Source organism: Dipteris shenzhenensis, chromosome 17 (assembly GCF_047967505.1).
Source record: "Dipteris shenzhenensis isolate YYH24624 ecotype China chromosome 17, Dip_SZ_1.0, whole genome shotgun sequence".
NCBI classification, from domain to species: Eukaryota; Viridiplantae; Streptophyta; class Polypodiopsida; order Gleicheniales; family Dipteridaceae; genus Dipteris; species Dipteris shenzhenensis.
Window position 1 is genome coordinate 10766681 of NC_141612.1, and position 17855 is coordinate 10784535.

The 17855-nt window shown below is 43.9% G+C and overlaps 1 protein-coding gene across 2 annotated transcripts in view; it reads right to left on the minus strand.

The window, feature by feature from the left end:
* The window catches only part of LOC147891675 (phosphatidylinositol/phosphatidylcholine transfer protein SFH12-like), a 142274-nt gene that overhangs the window by 53061 nt on the left and 71358 nt on the right, over window positions 1-17855 (minus strand). For both annotated transcript variants that reach the window (XM_087387906.1, XM_087387905.1), the window contains exons 9-11: window positions 13699-13770; window positions 13257-13410; window positions 471-853 (exon numbers count right to left, since the gene is read on the minus strand). In XM_087387906.1, the coding sequence (XP_087244032.1) occupies window positions 471-853; window positions 13257-13410; window positions 13699-13770 (609 nt within the window). The remainder of the gene's footprint in view (window positions 1-470; window positions 854-13256; window positions 13411-13698; window positions 13771-17855) is intronic.

Below are 17855 nucleotides of genomic sequence, written 5' to 3' on the forward strand. Positions count from 1 at the left end.
GCATGCAATACATAGGGTGGATGATTTGACATCCCCGTGCAAATCATAAGCACCGAGTTGTATGTGGTGCAGAGTCACAAGCCTAAAGAGACAGAATGACACTTGCATTCAAGCATCCATCTGAGTACTAATCGTCAGACTTCTCCATGGGTGGTGATTTTTCATGCGAATGGAGAGTGTTAGCACCTTAAAGGAGTAAAGGAACTTCTCCACAATTGTCAATACTTGGCTAGAAAACCATGATCATGCGTCATATCTCTTTGCAATCAGCTGCAAGTAAACACAACCTACCAAGCAGAGAAAAAAGAAGCCTGCAGGCTAATTTGATTGGAAGATAATCCAAAGAGAATATCCCTTAAAAAGGAGAAAATGGAAAGCATGTATGTGATTTCTACTTTTAAAAGTAAGGATCAAAGCTCATTAAAAAATCCCTTACAAGCTTTCTAGGTGCTACAATGAAGTAAAAGTACCTTATGAGTTTCAGCAAGTTCGGCTTCCATTTCCTTTAACCGCTGACTAGAATTATAGGAGTCCACTGTCGAAGAAGACCAAGCTTCTACTAGTAAACGAAGCTCTTTGACTTGTGCTTCCAGGATTGAAATGCGTGTGTCTAAAACAGGTAAGTTCAAGAATTCCTTGCAAGGTGGTGAGACAGAGCCTTGTTGTGAAGCAACAGGATGTGAACTTTCAGTACTGGTATACCGTATTCTCGCACAAACACGCCTTCCCCAGGTAGTATTAAACAAAGAAAAAACCCTTTCCAGAAACTTTATCAGAAAAGAAAGCACAGATGGGAAAAGCTGTGTGGAAGTTCCATTCAGAGATGGTTGCAACCTGGCTCCTGATGAGTTTCCTGCAAAACAGATAAGGTTCTCAACACAAATCTGACAAGAAAGGAGGTAATTATCAACATGAAAGCAACCTACTAGATGGCAAAGAAACAAGATGAAAGGCTATAAATATACAGAAATGCTGCTGAATAAAAGAATGCAAAGCCACAATGCTTTTCCAACAAAAGACATCAAGGAAAGTTTTCTATTTATAAATTCCCTCCATGCGCTACTACGGTGAGTGTGTAATACTAAACCTCAGACTGTGTAATGTACAAAGATAAGCAAGAAACACCTGTCATGTTTGATGCCCTGGAAACTGATCAGAAACAACAAAAATCAAAGAATGAATACAATTTGAGATTTGACTCTTTGACTCATATTGGAATGAAAAAAACTAAGCATGGGAGAACTCATAAATCTATATAGCGTAAGGGGCTAGTCAAGCGGAGGGTGCCTTTACGATGCCAGCAGCCCCCCCTTTTTCTTCTATTGGAAGACCCAATAAGGAGGTTTGAAAGAGGCAAAATATGCTTACGTGTCAAGCTGTTATAAAAAGTTTTGTAAGTCAGCATGTAGCACAGTTTTGTTAGTCAGCATGTAGCACAGTACTGGCCCACCAATGCCTTTGTTATTGGGTATTTAGGTTCCACCAAGCTATCGTTTTCTCTCTTTTTTTTGAAATTTTAATATTCTCCCTCTATGGTTATTCATGTGATGCCTTTACATTTTGAAAAACATAAAAAAATCAATAGGTGGAACCCCTTACACTGTTAAAGAGTTAGGGGTGTACAACACTGGCCCCTTTACCCTAACAAAGTAGTGTCAAATCAGAAGAACTGCAGATCTTTTCTCCACAAAACAAGTTTATAAAATTAAGACAAGAAGGTATGCTCGCAGGCCATACATAACTTATTTGCATATTCTGACAGTCCTTAAGCCATAAAAACTAAAATTTGCAAGATTCTATCATCCTTAGTTTTCGGGATGTTCATCGAGATCCCCCCCCCTCCATGGGAAGCCTTCTTTGGCAACATAAGCAGTCAGGTCGGATGGGGTACCACGTGTTAGGGTCATTGTCTCTGACCCTAATATCACGGATGACCGCATCATGCTCCAGCGTCCAAATGGCTCATTCTTCAGGCAGAGAGTCAAGATCGCTAGGAGACAGGATCAGTGTAGGATTTGCAGGACCCCTGGTCACTTTGCCAGAGATTTGCCCAAGGAAGAGAAAAAAGAAAAGGCCTAAAATGTCCACCGGTGTAGGGCCTCATAGCACCACCTCGGCTGGACCTACTTCACGATCTACTGCACATCCTACCACTTTTCGCACTGCTGGACCTTCACCTCTCTCCCAGGACCATCAGCTACAGCCTCTCGTCCTGGACCTTCTACTACAGTGCGACTAGGACCGTCAACACGTCTTGTTCCAGTCGTCCCACGCTGGGAGCCAGTCAGAGTTGATGAGCCAGTTCCACCTCAGGAGGCTACTGATGCTGCCATGGATCCTTCCTTACAGGCAGGAGATATTCCTGTCCTAGTTCCTTGTGCTGATGAGGTTGCTCATGTTCCCTTAGACGCTCATGTGGGGGAGCTTCCATCTGTGGAGTAACTCATTGCCGAAACCCGTGCCTTACTCGATGTTAATGCTACATTTATAGCTTCGCTCCCCCGTTGTCAGCAGCCCCCTTCCTCTTCTACTCCTCTTTCTTCACCTCTTGACAAAGGCAAGGGGGTTATTGCTTCTACTCCACCATCCCCAAGGATCCTCCGAACACCTGCACTAGAAGCATCACTCAGAAATTCTTGTGCAGCTCTAGCAGACATGGCAGAGTTTGAGTTTGAGGAGGAGTTTGTACCCTCTACCTTTGGGGAGCAGGTTGTTCAAATCACCGCCGTGGACAGAGCTGCCCCTTCTGCAGGTGTGGGAGTTCTTTCCCCAGTTGACTTCCCTTTTCGTGATAGGAGGAATTTTTCCAGGAGAGGATTGTCTCTGCTACCAGGTCGGGTAAGGTTTTTCATCCGGCCTCTTCCTCTCACCGATGAGGATTGTCAGTTGGAACGTTTAGGGCCTCAGAGGTGTACCTCACCGCCGCCGTAGGCACCTGATTCGTAACCAACTTCATCCAGGTGTTATTGGGGGCCCCATTGATATTCTTATGATTCATGAACATAAACTGGATGTCAGGGATTGTGCCAAGTCAGGTAAGCTTCTCTCAGCTATACTTTTTGGTCACCTGCCTTGGGCACTAGGGCAAGTACTTGCATTTCTATTTCTTCTTCGATGCTCCCCTTGGTGATTGGACATGGGATCATAGTTCCCTCCAGAGCTCAATGGATTGTTCTTTTGACGACAACCCAGGGCAGAGTACCTCTTAGTGACTCCAAATATATTCACTTTACAGGGACAATTCAAGGCTGAGAACCTTTATTTGACTCAACACAAACACACATAGCATAGGGGCCTAGAAAATCTTTGACGTTTGGGAAGGCAAACTTCTCAGATCTTCAAATGATATTCTTTTGGAGGTTGCCTTCCAGCCTGTTAGGATTGCAGGTTACATGGAGTGGGGCACGGATTCACAATGGTATCTTGATCTTGACCCTGTTCTCCTAGCACTTGGGTCTTGGAGACTCTGGTTATATGGTGGTTCCCCCATTAGATTCTTGCTGTAGGACCTAGGGGAGTGGGAGTGGGAATGGATTGATGAAGGGCACTGAGAGAAGAGCATCCCCTTCTTTCGTTACACAGTCAGAAATGCCAGGAGATTTTAGCTTAGCAGTAGAGGTTGGAGGTCCTCCAGAGCTCCTCATCGGGATAGTTTTCAGATTTCTACACAGGTGCAGAAAAACTTTTGGAGAAGGCTCTGAAAATCCCTCGGGAATAGAAAGATCACTCTCTTCTTTTGGCTTTCTATTCATGCTCTATTGAAACAGCAAACCACAGTTTGCAAATATGGCTAAGAGAGGCATGCATCCATCCATATACACTACTCAAAATCTATGTGATCCTCGGCGATCAATAGTCAAGATGCATCAATACCATGAACTCTCACAGCAGAAATACTGTTAGCTCAGTATCTCAAATGAAACATACAGTGTTATCAAGCGATGTCATGAAATCACCGTGAGCCCGTCTGTACTGAGGGAGTGGAGGTGCTATCCCCCTCTCGAACACCACGTAATGCTCCAGACGCTCGCTCTGCTGAACTACCTGTAGGAGCCTGGGCAGTTGGCTCTAACTGGAAAGCATCAAGGTAAAGCTGCAATATCCCAGGTGAATCTGCCAGTTCACCTTCCTCCATCCATTTCGCATCAAGTGATGGGTAATTTTGGAATTTTACCAAGTTGCGACGGATAACTTTACCCTTGAGCTTTCTATCTCTGTGTACCAGAATCTGCTCTGGGACCAGAGGTTCATCCTGTTATTTCGGTTGGCTGGGAGGTCATTCATGGTGCTGCTCCCGTGATCTGCAGTAGAAATTAGATAGTTAGTTGTTACATTTTGGTATCAGAGCTCAGGCCAGGCACGGGAGACGTGACGTGCAGGAGCGGGACACGCAGGCGTCTAAGCTGTTGCTGGAGCGAAGGGTTCCCGTAAGGCAACTTGACGAAACAAGACGGATGAGGAGCGCAGGATGATCCTGCTACTCGTGACCTCCACGCAACGGACTCATTTGATGAAATACGGATATGTGAATCGGACGATGGGTGATCGACGAACGACGTGACTTACAGTCAGAGCCATGCAGGGTCACGAAAACAGTTCGTAGGCAGAGCCGTGTTAATTGTTACGTGGAGCTAGGAAAAAGCTTTTGTAGTAGACAGCAGGTTTGGAGCACAGGTGTGACAAAGATCGACGCGGGCGTGAGATGCACGTGTACTTTTCAACAGTCATGGGATTTGGCCGTCTCCTCCGTTGACGCCAGGCAAGGAATTAGTTAGGCAGAGTTTTACAATTGGTATCAGCCAGTCTAGAGCGCAGGAAAGGAAGGGATCGACGAGATTGTTGATGATCATCCTGTAAGGCCCTTCGACGTTGATAGTCTGTGGCTGACGCAAATCAACGGAAAGCCCAAAGGTGCTGGCACGAATAGCCCGACAGACAAAGGAAGAGGCCTTCAATAATTCGGCGAAGGTGACGCAGAATAGAAGAGGTATATTCGAGATTGGTGCACGTAAGCTGTGACCTGGAGCGCAGAGGCGACGCAGATAGCGTGGAGCGCTAGTTGACGGGCAACTGTCCCATGTAGTCCGAAATTGGCCAGCAAGTGTGAGAGACTGTTGGTTGGAATTGCATGGAACCAAGAGGGAGGTGACGAAACCGTTGATGACCAGGGAGCTCTCTTCAACCTCCATTAGTTTCGTGTTGTTTTTTTTTTCTCCTTGATTTAGTCGGGTGATGCTCTATTTTCATAGATAGGATCTTGAGAGTAATCAGCCTGCATGAGGCTTTGATGTTGTAGCAGGGACACATCATGCTTGTGCATATGCCTATGTGCTGCAGTTTGAGTCACTTTGCAGGAGCTTCCCTAGGATACGGAAAAGCGCGGTCTGAGATATATGCCTGTGTTAAATGCCTGATCAGTGTGAATGTGGGATTGTAGGAATTCCCTAGTATAGGAAATTGTGTCAGAGTGTCAATACACTGAATTGTGTCAGTTTGTAAATACAGTTTTCTAGCGGTGTTTTTTTTTTTTTAAATAATAAATATAAAGGAAACCAATCAAAACAAAACAAAACAAAACGCCCATTGAACTGAATGGAAGCAGAAGAAGGAGCTTCCAGGAGGGACCCTGGTGAATCAGGAGTCTGGCCGACCCAGCAGGTGTCGCGCCCAGTAGCTCACACTTTATCTGGCAGGATTGCATTGCTGGAGGATGCCTTGCAACAGTTGTTAGCGCAGCAATTACAGGCCAATGCAGGGCAGTCCGAACTTAGGAGAGCGATACACAGTATGTCTGCCAGACCTTCTCGAGAGGAGAAGGGAAAGGCTCCAATGCAACCGGAGTCTAGTGTCCATACGGTCGAGCCTAGGAAGGCTAAAGTGCCAAATATTGCCAATTACAGACCGGAAAAGTATTCAAGTCAGATGAACGACCGTAGCTCCGATGTCAATGAGACCTGGTTACACAAATGGGACGAGGCGTTCGCCATTTGTGAAATCAGAAATGACATCAAGAAGATCCGCGAGGCCACCCACATGTTTAGTGAGGCAGCGGATCGGTGGTGGATTAAACAACAAAAAGATGGTATAGCATCCACTATCTGGGAGGGGTTTAAAAGAGAGTTCAGGAAACACTTCTTACCTCCTGACAAGGATCCCGAGCTTGGGATCAATATAGGAACCTTCGTCAAAGAAATTTATCAGTGGCAGAATACACTGATAAGTTTCGAGAGAGTGTAATGAAGGTCGACGAACCCCTGCCTCAATCAATCCAAGTGAAAGATTTGATATTTGGATTGAATGATCGAATAAAAATGGAAGTTCGGGCTAAGTACGCGAACACGTTAGATGATGCAATAGCTATAGCCCTGAACTATGAAGATGCCAAGGGCAGCAAACCAAGTGGGTTTGCACAGGTCGGAACCCAGTATGGGTATCCGAAGAAATCTGGGTTTAAGAAGAAATGGACTAGTAGAGGGAGTGGTTCTCAACCGAGTGGTCAAGCCAAGCAGGCGAAACCAGCTGAAACTCCTAAACCAAGTACCACCATTGGAGTGAAAAGGAAAGTAACCCCAATGTTAGCCCGGGCTTGGTCTAAGTCTCCCTTAAACCCAGAACAAAGGGAAAAAGCGAGGAGAGAAGGCTTATGGTTTGGTTGCCTTCAGCCTCATCAGTGGAAGGATTATCCACGTAACAAAGATCGTCGGATGGCTGCGATGGTGATCTCAGAGTGCGACGTGGAGATGGAGGGAAGTCCCAGAGCGAAAGAGATGCAGATTCAGCTAGCGGGATCTTCTCAGAGGTTAGTACCTTGTTTGTTATGTGTGTCTGTTGCTACGCTAGTGACGAGTGCACATGATAACATCCTATCTAAGCCCGCAGCAACGGGATATACAGCCTTTAATGATACGGAGTTAATTAAAATGAAAGGGCAAGTGGCCAATCATGATGTCATTGTGTTGTTCGACTCGGCGTCAACTCACAATGTGATTAACTCCAAGCCTGTGAAGAGGCTGAAATTAAAGACAAGTCCATCTGACTATGCGTATACAGTCAGGATGGCAGATGGTAGTTCAACTGAAGTATGGGACCAAAGGGTTACCCAGTTGGAGCTTCGGATTCACGACTATGCTGAGAAGCTTGCTTTTGAAATGACCTAGCTTGCTCATGCAGATATAGCCCTGGGTATGGCGTGGCATTCTAAGAAGAATCCAGCCATTGATTGGAAAAGGCACGTGTATCAATTCAAGATGAATGATGTGCTTTATGTCTTGCGAGGTGAGAAAGATGTACCTAAGGGACCATTGGTTTCCGTGATGGAAATCTGAAAAGCTCAAGAAGAGTTTTTATTCCTTTGCACAGCATCGGTAGAGCCGATTGATGATTCTTCGGCTAGCACTGATGTTACGCAGAGGAGTTCTCTGAATGTTTTAGGGATGAACTACCTTATGGGTTACCTCCAGTGCGGAATGTTCAGCATAAGATTGAACTGATTGTCGGGGCAGAACCTGTAAATAGACCTCCCTATAGAATGAGTTTTACTGAAGAGACGGAGGTGCGTAGACAACTAGAAGAATACCTCAAGTTGGGGCAGATTCAACCAAGTTTCTCACCTTTTGCTTCGCCAGTGATATTAAAGAAGAAAAAGAATGATACGTTTCGCCTCTGTATAGATTACAGAGCATTGAATAATATCACTGTTAAGCACAGGTATCCGATGGCTCGGATTGATGATTTACTAGATGCATTACATGGAGCCGTGATTTTCAGCAAGATAGATCTTAAGTGTGGCTACCATCAAATCCGGATTAGAGCCGAGGATGTGCATAAAACCGCTTTTAGAAGCAGGTTTGGTCATTATGAGTTTTTGGTAATGCCCTTCGGACTTACCAATGCTCCGGCTACATTCGTCATGCTTATGAACGATTTACTACGTCTGTATATCAGAAAGTTCGTAGTACATCAGTCTTTATGTAAATAAAAAGAAAACTATAGTGTGTATGGTTAGGCTTGAATATTTAGGATTCATAATTACTCCACAGGGGGTAGAAATGGATCCGAAGAAAGTGGCTGCGATACTAACTTGGCCAATCCCTCAGAGTCTGACCGCGTTGCGATCATTCTTGGGATTTGTCCAGTTTTATAGAAGGCATATCAAAGGATATTCCGGAATAGTATCGCCATTGACTGATCTGACCTCAGATAAAGTACCTTTTATTTGGGGACAGAATCAACAAGAAAGTTTTAACACCATAAAACAAGCTGTGGTCTCAGGATCGGTGTTAAAAATAGTTGATCCGCAGAAACCATTGTTCCTAGAAACCGATGCAAGTGGCATTGCGGTGGGAGCAGTCCTCCTTCAAGAGGGAAGGCCAGTAGCCTTTGAAAGCAAGAAGCTTTCTCCCTCTCAAAGGAATTGGCCAACTCATGAATTGGAGTTGTATGCTGTTATCCATGCTTTAAAAACACGGAGGCATTATTTGTATGGTTCAGAGTTTTATGTGGATGTGGATCATGATACTCTGAAACATTTTTGTAAACAGCCTGACTTGAGGGGCCGCCAAGCTAGGTGGGCAGAGCTCATGCAGGAGTTTAATCTAACGATTCGGTACCGAAGAGGAAAAGACAATAAGATTGCTGATGCGTTGTCTCGCATTATGCACAACCTGAGTTTCACGGTATTAGAGAGTGCTCTAATGACCGAGATAAGAGAAACTCAAAAAGTGGACGAGTTTGTCCAGAGCTTCTGGCCTAAGGCTCATGTGTTAAAACCCGGGGAAAGTAAAAGGATGACCTGGCATCCAGAAAAGGCCAAACTTATGCAAGATATACCATAAGGGATGGTATGCTAGTTAGAAATGGCAAGGTTGTAGTACCTGGTCAGAATGATCTCAGGCAGAGAGTCATTCGACAGTGGCATGATAGCCCATGTGCGGGACATCCAGGAGTCGAGAAGACATATGATTTCGTGAAGCGAGATTTCTTTTGGCCAAAGATGAAAAAGCGTATTCATGAATATGTGACACGGTGTTTCTCGTGTCAGGTAAGGAAGGCCGAACGGGTGAAGCCACCCGGACTTTTACAGCCCTTGGAAATACCACTAAGTAAGTAGGAAAGCATTTCCATGGACTTTATTGTAGGGCTACCTGCAACACAAGGAGGATATAATTCTATCCTTGTGGTGGTTGATCGTCTAACCAAGATGGCTCACTTCATTCCGACTAGAGAGTCTATTAGTGCCCTGCAAGTAGCGGATTTGTTCATTAGACATATATTTCGTCTGCATGGATTGCCTAGATCCATAGTGTCAGACAGAGATGTCAGATTTGCCAGTCATTTTTGGACAGCGGTATTTGAGACACTAAGGACTGAGTTGGGAATGAGTAGTGGGGATCATCCTGAGACGGATGGTCAGACGGAGAGAGTCAACCAGACTTTAGAGGATATGCTGAGGGCATATGTGTCATTGAGGCAACATACGTGGGACAAGTGGTTGCCATTGTTGGAGTTTGCCTACAATGATAGAAAACATTCCTCTACCGGGTTCAGTCCGTTTGAGCTGAACTATGGTTATAGACCAGCAAATCCAACTATAGTTGGAGTACCTCAGAAAGTGCCTAGTGCCGCGAACTTTGTAGTTTAGATGCAGGAGATGCTAGCACTTGCGAGAGCTAATATCCGCCAGGCTATGGATAGAGCCAAGGTGTATGCGGATGAAAACCGGTCTATAAGAGTATTTAAGGAAGGAGAAAAAGTTTTTCTCAGAGTTCCTTCGCACTCGAAGTCGTTGACTTCAGGAGAGTGTGCTAAGTTATCAGCTCGATACTGTGGGCCGTGGTTAATTCTAAAGAGAATAGGCAATGTAGCCTATAAATTAGAATTGCCACAAGGGTGTAAGGTGCACCCGGTTTTTCATGTTTCACGCTTAAAGAAATTTTTACATACAGGTGACTCACTAATCAAAGGTGTGGTTTTGTTTCAGGAGATAGAGGATATTGCGAGGCGCAAACCAACAAGAATCCTGGACTGAGAAACAATGCAAATACGAAATCGGAAGATACCCACGGTGTTGGTTGCATGGCATGGTCAGCCTCTATCCGAAGCTACCTGGGAATCCGTATACCAGTTGCGGAGAGTGTTCCCAGATTTTATCATCGAGGACGCTGATGGCTGAAGAGGGAAGGAATGTTACGCTCTAGCGAGGTAGCATGACCTCGGAAGAATCAGTCTACATTTTCCTTAAAGGATCTATTTTTTGTAATATATTTGTTTGCGATTCATGTAAATGATCGGGAGGGAATTAATGTCAAGGTCCTAAGTGAGGGTTGATAGCACCAGACTAGGTAGATCTAAGGCTAAGGGCCTAATGCAAAGATTGTGCCTAGGGGCAAAGGATTTAATGCATCCCAAGAGAGGGGTGAGATGTTGCATTAGGAAGGCCCTATATGGATGACATGTGGCATCTAGATCTATCTAGGGAGATGGGGCTTGTTGAGGCTAGAGAGAGAAGAGAAGAATTTTCACGTATGTTTTTGGTATCGGAATCTCTCTGTCTGCTCGTCAGCTTCAGCAAGGTTGGCTGGGAGGTTATTCATGGTGCTGCTCCCGTGATCTGCAGTAGAAATTAGATAGTTAGTTGTTACAGATGCATAATGAAGGGAGGGAGGGAGAGTCTAATGGAGTATGGTGCTACAACTAGTATGGGGTTGGGACGAAATACAAAATTGGACAATATCCAACCATACGCCCTCTGTTGCCAGCTGCGCCCCCATTACTGTGATTTGCTGCTTGGACTCCCTCGAACGTTCTTCAGATCCAAAGGAAGCATGCTGCTCTGATATCATTATAACATGCAGGGCTTACCGTACAGAAGCTAACTGAACGTGTGTACATAGATGGCAGGAAATAGAGAACCCTAGCATGAAGGACACCAAAGATCTTTCTAACTCCTGTACACTGCTTTATTTATGATATATAAATGCGGAGGGAAATGCCCTAACTATTGACTATACATGAATGCAAAATGGATACAAAAGTGTATCCGATACTGAGCCAAAAACTGCTGGCTGAATGCAGGACTGAATGCGGGGCTGGATGCTAACACTGGAAGCCAGAACTGCCCTGAAATGACTGTGGTACTGTCCGCTTGGAATGAGGGGCTGAGGACCCCTTAAATAGGGCTTGAGACAGGCCGACCTGACCTGACAATTGACCAACCAGACTGGTTGCTTGACCGACCTGATCTGGTCAACTGTTTTGACTGATGTAAGGCCAACCTGGTCGGGTCCATTTGCTGGCCAGTTTGACCCTGGTTGGACCTGCCATTGCTGCGCACTGGTGTGCCTTTGCTGGCCTGGTATAGATGCCCAAAACCAGGTGGACATGTCTAGATGCTCCGAATACTTGACAATGCAGCCAGGTGTCACTGACACTTGTGCTTGGCACTGGTGCACCTGACACAAGGTTAAACAGTTTGAAATTGATTATAAACAATATGTTTTTGGAAATTCACGGATATAAGGATACTCTTAATTTTCATATTATGCACCTTGATAGGACAGATGTGGTCCTAGATAGGAAAAGGCCATACTCTACAAATAAGTTATTTGAATAACTCCATTACTTTCCAAAACGAGTGATTTTGTTTTTCTAGGGGAAAGTTCTTTGAATTTAGTTGAAAATAAAATAAAAAGGTTCAGCTTTATTGTATGAACTAAGTTTTCTTTGAGCATCTTCCTAATGATTTACTTTAAAGAGAGTAGCAGAGCATAAACATAGAATTAGTTCTAGAAGCTACTTCTATTTCCAAAGCACCTTACCTTGTAAAATAAAATGGAAGAGAAGAAAGTAGAGCGGCGATTGTCTAAGTACCTTGGGGAATTTTTTTATGAAAAAAAAAAAGTACCTTGGGAAAGGGCAGATTCAGCCTAGTAGTTCCCCTTGGGCTGTGCCAGTCCTTTAAATTAAAGAGAAAGATGAATCTATGCAATTGTGCACAGATTATTGTGCCCTTGATAAGGTAGCTATTAAAAATAAATTAGTTAGAAGCTAAGTATTTTAGTTAGATTGACTTACGTTCTAGGTATCATCAGGTTAGGATCCATCCTGATGATACACCTAAACTGGGTTTAGAACCCGAAAGAGTCATTATTAGTTTAAAGTAGTCATCTTTCGGACAGTCTCATGAGGGTCATATTGCAATGCAGAGAGGAGCACCAGCCACTCATTTGGCACTCACATGATGTCTAAGATCCATGCTGGTCACAGGACACATATCAGGTGAGCATAGTGACATAGTGAACCAACCAAATCCATAGGGACATGGAACCACCTAGTGTCCAATGGCAACGGGAGGAGATCTCAGGATGTTGTATGAGAGGAGGATGGTGCCACAAATTGAAGACATATAGGCATGGTGGGAGGTCTCCAACAAGAGGATGAGGACACCACAGAGCTCCATTGGACAGACGGTTCTCTACGATTGGAATCCCTCTTGAGTTCATTTAATGGCCTATCAATAAAGAGGATGAGGACACCACAGAGCTCCATTGGACAGACGGTTCTCTACGATTGGAATCCCTCTTGAGTTCATTGAGCGGCATGAACGTTTTGCAAAGCATGAACTATAGGCATCTTCTATATTTTCACAGATCAAGAGATCCATTGGTTGAATAGCCCACCACAGTTGTTGTCAGCACTTCTTCTCAGGTTACCATGAGTAGTGACTAGACTTAGAGAGGCAAGCTATAAGGCAGCCAAATTCTCTGGCATCGCCTTACAGACAGCTGAGTCTTTGTATTCTTTTCAAAGCATTCAATAGAAGGTACTTTTTCTTGGAAACAAAATACAGGGCAACCTAATACTTACTCCCCTACCTTAGTTACAGGAACCCAAACATAATTGTCACACATCAATAAAGGTGGATTCTGACAAATTATTATGGGGAGCTCTAATTGAATGCTGCAATTAAATTAGAGTTCTTCTCCCATGGATTCTTAAGGAACACATTGGCATGCTATGATTAACTATGTCTGATCTTAAGTGCAAGCTTATTTGATTTTCCAAATTGCTCAAAACCAACAATGTCATTTTCATTAGCACACATTATTAAAAAATTTATTAACGTGCAAAACCTAGTTCCCTGCAATGTGGATATATACTCATTTAGAATGTTCATTTCAGAACCACAAAACTGAAGTAGGGATTTCAACATCATTCTAACGGGAATATGTGCTTCCCAATAATTTGAATGTACTGACCCTGCAACTCATGATTGCAAGATGAATTCCTCCCTGAATCTTTATTGTTCGGCATTCTTTGTTGGACACCATTGTTGAATTGCTTATCGACTTCTTGAACTGTGCATCCTTCTGGAAGATTCGAACTATTATCCCCTGGACCATTTTCTTCTACCTGCATCGCATTGACCAAATAATGCCTTCTTAAAAAACAAATTGCTATTAGCATAGCCATTGTGTCAACACTTTGACAAATCTCATAACAAAATTGAATTTCGTGAGTGATTTGTAAACCATGTCTTGCATGCATTTTTCACATTTTTTACAGATTGAACTATCCCCCATTAAATTGGCAACTTCCAGCTGCTCCTAAGTTCCCATAGGTAGTGAGCCAAGAACCAGTGCAAGCGGTTGGATTGTTCTTATTCTTCCCAAATAAAAGAAGGTCAAATATGTCACTTACATCAATCCCTTGCGCAGCAGAGCTGCTTGTTTGCAACTCCTGTCCAGAATCATCTATCACTGATAAGGATCCCTGCATGGAGCACCAACATGCTTGTAGCATAAAAATCCAATGCTCAACTTTTACAACTGACAATACATACTATTACATAGAAATAAGACACTCATCAACTCCCGGTGGTAAATAACCATGCTACGTAAAGGGTCCTAATTTTTTAAGTCTAGCCCATCTGCATCAAATATTCTCATTTTCAGTGACCAATCTGTCAAATATCATCACATATAGGATCCTATGGCAAGATTCCATATTTGGTTGGTTTGGAGTATCGTTTGTGGAGTCATATTAGTCTCTGAGCAAGTGCTTGGAGGCTCCAAGGGTGCCCCATTTCCCAAAACTTCTGAGACCCTCCAAAATGGATCAAGCCCTTAATTTCAAAATGAAACCTGCACATTTTTGGGCCTAGCACGTTGTGATATAGGTTTGTCTACAAACTTTCCAGCGTCTATATAGTATCACCACCATGACTAGAATTGTACTCACCATGACTAGAATTGTACTCAGCATCTATATAGTATCGCCACCATGACTAGAATTGTAATCACTTGAAACAAACAACAAGGGATTTGTAGGTTCCCATGACAAATACACGCCATTTGTATTAAACAAAGGGTAAATTTGAAATCTCACCTTCACAAGCGGCACAGATTGATTGAAGAATGCATTCAGCAGAACATTTATGTACTATGATCCCAGTCTGCCCCTCATCCGTGGTTATGCCTAGCATCACCCTGTGGAGTACAGGGATTGCATATTGTAGGCATAATATTAAAAAAAGTTCATTTCAGAATAGAAGGAAAGGAATGTTATGTGTTCCGACACTGAAACCTCTGTATGCATAAGCATTCCAAAAGTTGCTCGTGATCATGGATTTAAGTTTCTTACACTACCAGGTTGTGGTGACTGCTGATTTTTTCTAGAGAAAAGCGCAAGCCAGGAATAGGTGGTTTATGGGTATCTCAGGAAAGATGCCAATCTTTTGGCACTTCCTCCTACTGTACATGTAAAATCAAAGCCGAGACTCCCTGAATGATCGTATTGGGGGATAGTGACAATCTCATTTAGGACACATCTAGCTGTCAGAGTGGTTCTTGGCTACGCCTTGGGGGAGACCACCAAAAGGCCTGGCAGGAACCGCAGGACTCACCAAAACCCGCGAAGGGAGGCCGGGAGACATGGTTGATAAAAAGTATAACTACAAGCCAGTAACGGGTGGTTTACGCCTAACTAAGGAAAGATGCCAATCTTTTGACAATTTCTAAACATGTAATATATGTCAAGAAAAGAAAGCATTTTCCATAGCTTGCCACAAAAGATCCACCTTAATCAAAACAATTAAAAGTTGCATTTTTCCCTCGGATTATAGACGTAGCATCCCATTGACAATCAGATCCACTTCAATAAGAAGGAAAGGATCCCTATTTGGTAGATCTTTGCCAAAAAAGGGAGCCAAACTGCACTCATCCAATCACCCTTATCAACATAAGAGATGGTTAGAGGAGAAGCTCTTGATGAGAGATCACAAAAGTGATCATTAGCCTACCCTCATAGATACCCAAGTCTTACATGTAAACTCACAACTTGTATGCAATTATTGTAGAGAAAATATTCAACCAATGAAGGAGAAATGGGTATGTGAAGTTTATGAGAGCGGGGACAACGCAGAACACACCATGCTGGAAAAGCTTGAGAAAGCTTAAATGAATTGCATAGACTGAACAAATAAAATGTGGGTTTTGTAGAAAACCCTAAATCTAGATTAAATCCTAGAGCAACAAGCAGCATAGTGCCACATGTACTATGAAAATTTAATTATTGCAGCAAACTATGCAGCACCCTTGACTCCTTCATTAAACTAGAGTCAGATTCTGGCTGTAGGTTTGCTGCTCCAGAGGATATATACTGATGATCACAACACCTTGCTGCCCTAGAAGACAGCCAAGGTCCAGCCTCTAGGGAACTCAGTCTGCAGCACACCTTCCACTCTCCTTCACCCTGAGTGTGACGCCCAAGGGAGTGGCTTCTGATGCGTCCAAGTACTTTACTTTTTCTCTCTGATCTTTGCCCCCACGGCAGCCATCTTGTTGCCCATGTGGCCAAGTCCACCCCCCCCCATGCTCTCCTCATATGGGGGCTTACAGATGGGGAGGTGACCTTTCCAACACCCCCTCTCACCGACACATCTCGGCCCAATGCCAACACCTCGATGACGATGCTCTAGTGATTCCCAAGTCGTAGTCATGTGGGACATTTCGATGTCGAAATCTTTTCCTAGCTTTTCATCTAGTGGCTCCTGCTCCACCAAGTTTGGTTCCGCTTCCTTACACCATCCTGGTACACATGTCCATCTCTGGTAGCACCTCCTAGCACCACCATCTTTAGTCACATTCCCGCCTTTGAACTCGAGTAATCGAGCCGTCATGATCTTCCAGTTGTGCCCCTCATAATGAGTGAACAACCTCAAGTCTTCCAAGCACCATGCTCTGAGGGTCTGTTTCAACCTGTCCTTCCTTTGGCAAGGTCTACAGCAAAAGAACATCTCTAGATAACCCTGACCACGAACTCTAAATGCACCTGACTGAACCTGAGTCACCCTCCTTCTCGCAAGGGCACTGTCCTCCAATCGTGGAAGTCGATTCCCAAGAGTTTCTGAATCAGGGTCATCCTTCAGCAAGGTCCCTACCTTCAAGCTCCCACACCTGTGAGCCTCCTACTTGGGCTCTAATACCATGTAAAAAATTACCCAAAAAGGATACGCATAGCGGAAGACTGATAGAATTGTCCAAGAGCTCACACAGTGTGGTGTGCAAGTACAGAAATCTGAGTTGCATTTACAGTCGGTGCTTGGCTGTGTTTTTTGGGAGTTGTGCATTTCATTCCCAGTAAGGGAATTCAGTTTTGTATCTGCTTAAATCTCTTTCTCAGATATGACCCAGCAAAATTAGAATGACTTCCAGTTCGGTGGTCTTTCATAGGAAGACAAGTTGGATGGTACCAACTACTCCCTCTGGAGTTTTATGGTACGCAATATTCTAATTTCTCGCAATTTATGGGATTATGTGAATGGGGGGGAGATCCGACCAGCAGGTATGGCACCTAATACCCCTCCTCAGCAAGGAGGTGGAAGAGGTTGTGCACAAGGGGCAGCTGCAGAACAAGTTGTTGGTGCAGCTATAGCCACTACTCCAGATCAGAAGAGATGGGATTCACGAGATGCCTTAGCTTTGTCATGTATCTCTCTTTCAGTGAAAAGATTTATCATTCCGCATATCCGGTCGTGTAAGACCTCAAAGGCAGCGTGGGATATTTTAGAAAGCATGTATGCAGCCCGGAATGATGCAAAGGTATCCTTCTTGAAAAGAGAGTTAAGTAATACACATATGGAAGAGGGTGACTCCATGTCAATCCACCTCACAAAGCTACAGGATCTCAGAGAGCAATTGTTAAACATAGATGAAATTATTCCTGATTCAGAGATGATTACAACCACTCTGAATTCTCTTCCTGAGTCTTATCTCAACTTTCATACCTCGCTGAACTTATCATTGAGGGGGGGTGCAAATCCTCTCACTTTTCATGAGTTGATAGGACTTCTACTTCAGGAAGAGCAGACCAGGGAAAACTGGCTTCACGTGCAGGTGAACAAGCCATGCTCTCAAAGTTTAAATAAAAAACAAAGGGACAGGCAAAGACATCAGTAAATCAGCCTTCTAGTGGGTCAGGACAGCCTTCACAAAAGGCTAAAAATGATGCAAGTAAGCCCAAAAAGAAGGGTTTTTGTCACTACTGCAAAAAACCAGGTCATCACATTGCAGAATGCAAGAAAAGGCTTGCAAAAGAGAAGAAAAACAGCTCCGGTATGGCTGTTTCAGATTCAGCTCCTCATGCATCTGACTGTGGGGATGCTGCAGCCAACTTTGTTGGACAAGATTATGCCTTTTTATCTTGCATTTCATATTCTAGGCTGGCTGCTCCAGATGCTCGGGATAGTACAGCCACTTGTAATGATGATACTTATGCATTTTTGACTTGCAGTTATGACTCTTCTACGGATGCATCTGCTTTCAATGTCAATGAAACACTGAACACTTGGTATTTTG